Here is an 8543-nt window from a genome sequence, read left to right as displayed (position 1 = left end):
TTATGTTGGCATCAATCACCAAAAAGAGAAAAGGGAAATAGGGTTTAACCTTTTTCTAAACAATTTTGGTGGTTGAATGCCCAACACAAATAATTGGACTAACTAGTTTGCTCTAGATTATATATTCTACAGGTGCATAAAGGTTCAACACAAACCAATAAAAGATCAAAGTTAGGGTTGAAAAGAAAGGAGCAAAAGAAACCAAAGTGTGTCTTGGTCTGGCGCACCGGACAGTCCGGTGTGCCACCAGACAGTGTTCGGTGCACCAGGACCGTACAGATGCAAACTCTTCAGCTTTGGGTTTCTCGGAAGCCGCTCCGCTATAATTCACCGGACTGTCCGGTGCACCAGCGGAGCAACGGCTAGCCAGCACAACGGTCGGCTGCAACAGTCGTCTTCAGAGCTACAGTGCGCGGACAGTTCGAGCAGAAGTCAGAGCAGCCGCCAAAGGCGCACCGGACAGTGAACAGTACATGTCTGGTGCCACAAGAAGACAAAGCTCCAACGGTCGAAACCGCCCGAACCCTAACGGTTGGGTGACGTGGCTGGCGCACCGGACTGTCCGGTGCGCCCATCGACAGCAGCCTACTCCAACGGTTGAATTGGTGGTTGAGGGCTATAAATACCCCCCAACCACCTCCACTCTAACCATACAAGCATTCATCACACTCCATTCAATACAAGAGCAAAACACAACACTCCAAGACACAAATCAAAGCCTTCGATCTGATCAAAGTCCCCAATTCAATTCTAGTCTTTAGGACTTGAGAGAGGATCGTTCTTGTGTTTCTTTGTTGCTCTTGTTGCTTGGTTGGCTTTCTTCTTTCTCTCATTCTTATTCTCAAAGCCTTGTAAGCAAAGCAAGAGACACCAATTGTGTGGTGTTCCTTGCGGGGTCTAAGTGACCCGAGAAATCAAGGAAGAAAGCTCACTCGGTCTAAGTGACCGTTTGAGAGAGGGAAAGGGTTAAAAGAGACCCGGTCTTTGTGTCCACCTCAACGGGGACTAGGTTCTTTGGAACCGAACCTCGGTAAAACAAATCACCATGTCATCCGCTTTATTTTCTTGGTTGATTTGTTTTTCCCCTCTCTCGCGGACTCGGATTTTATTCTAACGCTAACCCCGGCTTGTAGTGTGCTTAAAGTTGTAAATTTCAGTTTTCGCCTATCCACCCCCCCTTTAGGTGACTTTCACCTTGGAACTCCCTTGCACGACAAAAGTTCGACAACTCTTCGCAGCAGCGACATCAATTTCGGTGGGAGATGAGACAAAGGTGTCCTTTTGGAACGATGTGTGGGTGCAAGGGTTAGGACCAAAGGACATTGCGCCTCTCATTTTCAATGTGTCCCGAAGAAAGAACAGATCTTTGAGTGAAGCGCTGTGGAACCATACTTGGATTAGGGACCTCAACCTGTTTTCTGCTGAGGTGACAGAGCAACACATTGTGGAGTACTGTAGGCTTTGGTCAATTTTGCAAAGAATATCCTTGCAACTGGGTATTTGCGACTCTATTAGTTGGAAACTCTCAGAAGACCGACAATATTCGGCGAAATCAGCATACCTTGCCCAATTCCTCGGCTCTGAGCTTACAAATATGAACTGAATCATTTGGAAGGTATGGGCGCCACCAAAATGTAAATTCTTCAGTTGGTTAGCCATCCAAAATAGAATTTGGACAGCGGATCGTCTTGCGAAGAGGGATTGGCCCCACAATGCTGCCTGTGCATTGTGTGGGCAAACTTTGGAGTCGGGATTGTATCTCTTTGTTGAGTGTCGTTTAACCAAGCGGATTTGGAGAGATGTGGCTGTATGGGCAGCGGTGGAGGGCCTTAGTCTAAGTAACTGGGACCGCAGTGAGTCTGTCCTACAATGGTAGACGTCCCTAGCTATAACTCAAGATTGTAACAGGAAGGGCTTGAGGAGCCTCTTAATTCTAGTGAATTGGACCGTCTGGCGTGAGAGAAATGCTAGGATTTTCAACCATAAATCCTTCACATGTGCTCAGGATCTCGCATCTATTATATCTGAGGCATCAGCCTGGATACGTGCAGGAGCCAACCAGCTGGCTAATCTCGTATCATCTCTTTAGTTTTGTGTGTTTGAGCTTGGTTTTTCTTCGTCTCCTTTTAGATTAGTCTTGTGTGTTTGTGTTTTTCGACTTATCATGTTTTTGTGGGGTGTCTTTGTATTTTAAACCTCGCCACTTTGGGCTCCTCTTGTTCTTGTGTGTTTGTGTTTTTCGACTTGATTATACTTTTGTGGAGTGTCTTTGTATTTTAAACCTAGCCACTTTTAGGCTCCTCTTTTTTTAATATAACGGACAGATCTCTTGCCGGTTCGTTTTAAAAAAAAGATTGGTTTGCTCCTATAACGTTTGACTGATCAAAGTATCTACGCCTACAAATATTTAATCTGCGCTGATTCATGTAGATTACAAAAAGAACGCGATATACTTCAATCGTAATAATTTCTACAGTTCAATTACTCCCATCTCGTCCGAAAACACACAAAATTGACCAACAATGGAGACACAGAAGCTTCCACTGGCCAGACCAGCAGAATTATGTTCCTCATTAACGCCCATATGAACAAGGGTTGCTTCCAGAATTGATTCAGCGGCGGCGCCATTTGAGATCAGACCGACGGGAAGAACTTGTTCAGATTGAACGGCAGCGAGTAGAACTCTTGGCTCCTCGCGTCTTTCTTGAAGCTCCTGAACTTCTCCCACCAGTGGTTGCCCCTGTCCTTCCGCACCGCGCTCTCCTTTACCTGGAGGGTGTTGTCCAGGATATAGGCTACCAACCCAGCGACGAACGGCTTCGACGTGAATGGCACGTTGATCATGTCATTGAACTGTCCAAGAGCAAAAAACCAAAGATCGGTTAGTCTGTCACAGACCATTAGTTTTGCCAAAAGCTCAGGCTATCAAGGGCTGCACACATACCCATCTGGCGCCAGTGTGCACCGGACCATAGCTTGCAACGGCTGTGTACTCGTTGAAGTACTGAGGAACCGATAGGCCCATGAAGAAAGCGAACCCCATGATGAACTTGGTCCTAAAGCTGTTTAGGTTGCAGAACTGAAGGAGGCTCAGGCCAACGCCACCTGCAAATGGAAGCATCATTGAGTGCCATTCAGAATAAGAAGCTGATTGTTACCAGGTGGAAACTGTCAGACAATGACAAGAGTTCTTTTTTTTCTTCTTCAGGTAAATAGACTTACCAACATATGCGAAGAAGAGACAGTACATGCCGGCAAATACGGGCAGCGGAATCGACGCAAACAAAGCTCCAAATTTTCCTGGTTTGGACAAGGACAAACATCATCAACCTACCACGGCATCGGTGAAAATATACATGAACATAGCAGAAAACTGCATTGCAGTATATCTAAGAAGAAGAAAAATCAGCAAAAGCAAGTTACCAAGGACAGAGAAGAAAATCATGAAGCCTGCAGATATCTGCACCACTCTCCGGCTGCCAATGCGTGTCAACGCAAGCAGTCCAATATTCTCTCTGTAAGCACAAGAGATCATATTAGCATAAACATTTCTGTTCTGAACAAACAAGCATTGGCACTTTGAATTTTTGCCTTGTGATTTATACTTACACTGAAACCGATGTCCCGTTCGCTGTCCCGAAAAATGAATCGAGCAACAGACCAATGCCCTGACAAGGGTGTTTCGCATCTAACAATGTTACCAACACCATGGTACAAACTCAGATGATCACTGAGTCCACAGTACAATATCTGAATCCTTACCTGCCATCCCACGCCCCGACTGATAATCGATGGAGGAATCATAGTTGCACTCGCATATCTCGAAGCACCGATGAAGGCGCCAGTTGACTACAGGATTGAAACATATCGAATTTGTAAAACTACTCGTAAACTGATACTACCTCTGACCCAAATAAACCAACCTCAAGAGGTGTTACTAAGTCCAGCTTTCTCAAACTTGACAAACTTTGCACGAAAAGAGTATTGGACACAAACCTCTACAAGAGCAATGAACGAAGTCATCATCATAGCGAAAGCTTCTCCGGCGTCAAACGTCGGAGCACCCCACTGAAAGGGATAGGGAACACTTATCCTACAACAGTTGTTCCATAACCTTCATGAGGAATGTCACCAATACATAGCAACTTAAACAACTAGGATTACAATTAATTGTCATGAGATCTTACCAAGGTGCTCCTGAAATAAGGCCCGACCGATCAACGCGGCAATGCACCTGCGTCTTGGGCGGAGAGTTCTTGTAAGCGCCGCCGATGGTGAGGATGTAGGCGTACAGCCACACGATGGCGACGGTGAAGAGAACGCTGAACCGGCTGAAGACGGACTTGCCGAAGTCCAGAACCTGAGGCAGATACTGCGCGAAAGATGAAGCGATGTTAGCACACGACATACTGCGTGATTGATATGTAGCGGTGAAGGAAGGAACCAGGGGTGTATCAGTGCACCTGAGAAAACACAACCAACAGGAGCAGTTCTGGGAGGCCAACTTCGACGCATTTCGCTACCTGCAAACACGCATGGAGCAGACTTTTTGTCACTCATTCATCAGCGATGGTAGAGAGACATGGAGGCGAAAAGATCCTGGGATGGGGCAGACAAACTGACCCCTGGAAAGCCAAGCTCGTAGAGCCCGAACCCGACCAGTGATACCAGAGGAACAGCTGCCAGCGGACTCAGTAATCTGCGAGTGGAAGTGAGTGTAAGCCAGTTTTACAGAAGAAGATACAGGCGCATATATGGGGGAAGAGAAAGTTTTGGCACCAACTTGACAACGTTGCGCCAGAGGCCACTGAACCCAAGTATGATCTGAATCGTCGACGCAACGAGGAGAGCGCCCTGCGTCCCCCTCATCGTCCGCAGGAATTTCTTCATGTGCGTGAGCAACAGAAAGCTTCGTCGATACCAGTATGTTCTATCTAGAGATGGCAATGAGTACCCGCTACCCGAAACCCGGTGGGTTTTTGCTCTATTAGGGTATGTGTTTGGGCCAATTTCTCTACCCATGGGTTTGTTAATGGGTTCAAATGGAAACCCAACGGGTACGTGGGCATGGGTTTGTTCTTCCACTACCCATACCCGCAAACCCATGGGTTTTTAAAACCCGCCTTAAAATCAACATTACTTATAAATATGTCTCATAATATTATTAATTGAATATGTTCTAATTGAAATAAACTTCATGTAACAATTTTTAGGCTAAAATTTGTTATCACTTGTTCATTTTATGCTAGCTTAGTAATGTATTGATTGTCGTTTACATGATGAATTATTTTTTATGTTGATGTTAGTGGGTATGGGAAACCCGTTGGGTACCCGAAACCCGCATGGGTATGGGTTTGGGCAAAATTTTATACCCGTCACGGGTATGGGTTTTTTAGCGGACGTATTTTTTCTTCGCGGGTACGGGTTTGGGCAAGTAATACCCAGCGGGTTTTTACCCATTGCCATCTCTAGTTCTATCGTTCTTGAAGGAAACAGAGCAGTTCAGCAGAAGGTACCTCGTGAGGGTCTGCTTCGTTGCTGTACCGTCCAGCCAAGACGATCGAGATGGTCGGCCCGACGAAGACGTACGAGCCGCCCATCACGACCGGAAGGCGCGTCCCGAATAACGTCTGGAACAGGGTGTTTATGCCAGCAACGAACAGTATGGTCTGAACCACCCGAGCCTTCTCTTCCTGGCAGAGCGGGTAGCATACCATTCATCAGTAAGGCGGCGTCAATTCAGTGCAAACGAAATTCAGTGCCCTCTTATCTGAACCAAAAAAAAAAGAGAACGAGGCAGCGTCTCGAGGCTCACATTTCCGCCTCCCATCTGAGGAACGAGCGCGCTGGGTATGATGACGGTGGTGCCCAGCATGACGACGAAATGCTGGAACCCTAGCAAGATGGCCTCCGCTGCAACATAGAGGGTCCCAACCATAGGTGTGAGAGAAACTTCAACTTCAATCATGCCTCACCATTGCGACTAATAGTATAGATTAATCCTAGTAGCACACGCCTTCTATTTCCATGCGTTGGGACTTGCACACAGAGTTTAATTGTACAGAAAAAGATGTGCAACCACACCACCTTTCTTTAGCTTTCACGGCGGATTCAAGTCAAATCAACGCATTGCGAGATTAATCCTAGACTGACAAGTACTTGATCAAGGAAAGCTACCTTTTTTTCTCTCCGGAAAACAAGAATCGTAGTAGGAGAAAATACGAAGAAAGCCATACGCAGAATTACAGCAGCACACATGAGCGAGCGCCGACAAATTAAAGACAGAGAAAGAAGAACGGTGAAGATCCCAGCTGACAGGAGCGCTTTGCATGAACGAAGGATCGGGTGCTCCCAATCCCAATCCACCAAGTCCGAAAGGTGAAACGAAAACCAAAGCTCGGCACCAGAGAAAACACGAAGCGTGCGGTGCAGCGAGAAACGGAACTACTCCCGTCCCGGTTAGCAATAAGAGGGCAAGCACAGAGAAAGATTTGAACGGCGAGACAACGCAAGCTAACGGACAAACAAAAAAAGAACGAACAGAAAAAGAGTAGAGTGGAGGTGACAACTGAGTGAGCTGCTGAGCAAAGGAAAGAAGCACGTACGCCATGGCGGGGGGCTGGTGATGCAGAAGGCGACGCCGGGCAGCTGCTCCTTGGGCGGGAACGGCTGGAGCTCGTCGGCCTTGGGCGGCGGCGCGGCGGCCATCCTGTATGTTCCGTCCGGCCGGCTCCGACCGAAGTCTCACCTCAGTCCACTGGGACCGTCGGTGAATGAGTGAGTCTGTGAGTGCGTGAGTGAGGACACGAGCAAGGGAAGCTCTCCCCCTAGCAAGGAACTCCCGTCCCGGGTGTGAAGGCAAGAGGACGCGAACACGAGGGGGCCTTCCTGTGACAAGTGCCTAGCAGAGGAGAGCAAGAACGCAGGACTCACTCGACGCCTTCACGAGGAAGGAAGGAAGGAAGGAGGAATATCGATCGCTGGGATGAGTGGGAAAAGGCAGCGAGGGAGGGAGGCTGTGCTGGTGTTGATAATCTCGCATTGCTCTAGGCAGCTGATTCCACGGCAGCCTGCTACTAGGAAATAGTACAAGGAGTAGCCGTAGTACTCCTGCGCAAGGAATGGAATCTGGCTGCCCCCAGGAAACGGCGGCACTCTTTTTCCTCCTCCTCCTCCCTCCTCGCAGTCACAGCACACGCCCACGGGGTCACGGGCTGCTCTGCTCTATGATTGACTGGGATTGAGCCTAGTAGGAAATACAAATACTAGTAGGAAAAGAAGAGTGTGAGGCAGGAAAGAGATCACAGCAGCAGAGATGGGTTTTTTTTTTTGGCGCTTGGCTCCCCAACGACGGAGCGTCAAGAAGGATCCGCGGGGAACAGAGGAGGTGGCAGCGGCGAGGCGCGCAGGAGAAAACGACGTCTCTCCTTCCCTCCTTTTTTTTTTCCTCACCCCTCTTTTTAGGGCTGGGCATTCGGTCTATTAGGATAATTCAGTTCTATCTATTCGGGTTTTTGAAAATTCGGGTTATGAAAAATAAGAACCGAAATTTTCAAAACAATTATAGGAACCGAATCCGAATAGACCCACAATTTCGATTCGATCTATTCGGTCCACCGAATAGACTCGAACAGTAGAGAGACTATTATCTTTTATTAAAATATATACAATTAATAATTAATTGGAAGTATTATTACTACAACAAGTGACTATAAAATATAGCATATTGAGATATATATATATACTATCTTTAAGATGATATCGCAATTTTTAGCTAATAAGTTCATAAATCATATAAATAATATCATCTTATATTAAGAGTTTTTTATATTTCGGGTTTTAAAGGTTAGGAACCGAACCCGAGCCCATACCCTGAAATATAGCACATATAGGAACCGAACCCGAACCCGAAAACCCAAATAGACCTATAATTTGGTCTATTCGGGTTCGGGTTTCGGTTTTAAATGCCCACCCCTACCTCTTTTGCTCCTCGCTTTGCCCCGGCGCCTTTATTTTTATCAGCAGCAACGCGTTCCGTTCCGTTTCGTTTCGTTTTAGTTTCAGTTTCACCTCGCCGCCGTTTGCTCTCCCTCCGTCAGTCACTGGTCACTCGATTCCATTCCGGCAGTCCAGTCCAGGACGGGACGCGGGAGTGGTGTCTGCCTGCCTGTCGCTTGCCTAGGTGAGCGGGCGGGCAGTGCATGCAGCAGCTACACCCGAACGGTTGGGGGCTTTGACTCACGCCCTTGGTTCGTTGCCTGCCAACTTTCCGAGGCAAAAGCCGGGTGACCACACGTAAATGCACTGCTCCAGCAGCTGCACGCCTGCAACGGCACCAGGCCGTTATTACAGTTTTTCTTTTTTTTCTCATTGTTGTTGCAAAGTTATAAATTTCTAGTTACATTTAAAAAAATTGTATTACATAGCGGGTGATAACAGAAACGGTACAGTGTGGATCTACTATGGTAAAACATAAATATAATACAGCAGTACTACTTGATTCCAAAACTAGCCGACGTTCGGCTGCTGTTTTGGCTAGCTGT

General features: G+C 47.1%; 1 protein-coding gene across 1 annotated transcript; it reads right to left on the bottom strand.

Moving 5' to 3' along the window:
- Positions 1-2423: 2423 nt before the first annotated feature.
- On the bottom strand, positions 2424-6985 carry LOC100272944 (uncharacterized). Its single transcript, NM_001147396.2, has 14 exons — positions 6606-6985; positions 5816-5913; positions 5517-5693; positions 4784-4884; positions 4624-4699; positions 4464-4523; positions 4188-4372; positions 3997-4093; positions 3763-3849; positions 3610-3668; positions 3424-3515; positions 3223-3300; positions 2945-3105; positions 2424-2853 (listed from the first exon to the last, which is right to left on the bottom strand). Exons 1-14 carry the CDS (start codon positions 6706-6708, stop codon positions 2635-2637), a joined length of 1593 nt encoding a protein of 530 aa, NP_001140868.1. The 5' UTR covers positions 6709-6985; the 3' UTR covers positions 2424-2634.
- Positions 6986-8543: the final 1558 nt, after the last annotated feature.

The sequence above is a fragment of the Zea mays genome, chromosome 7 (assembly GCF_902167145.1).
Source record: "Zea mays cultivar B73 chromosome 7, Zm-B73-REFERENCE-NAM-5.0, whole genome shotgun sequence".
Lineage (NCBI taxonomy): Eukaryota > Viridiplantae > Streptophyta > Magnoliopsida > Poales > Poaceae > Zea > Zea mays.
Note: the sequence above shows the minus strand (reverse complement) of the source record. Positions and strands in the feature narration are given on the sequence as shown.

Coding starts and splice junctions, on each gene's coding strand:
- LOC100272944 (NM_001147396.2), bottom strand. CDS start 6,708: ATGGCCGCCGCGCCGCCGCCCAAGGCCGACGAGCTCCAGCCGTTCCCG. Junction 3,850..3,996: donor CGTTCATTGCTCTTGTAGAG/GTTTGTGTCCAA, acceptor TCAATCCTGTAG/TCAACTGGCGCCTTCATCGG. Junction 3,301..3,423: donor GATTTTCTTCTCTGTCCTTG/GTAACTTGCTTT, acceptor TGTCCAAACCAG/GAAAATTTGGAGCTTTGTTT.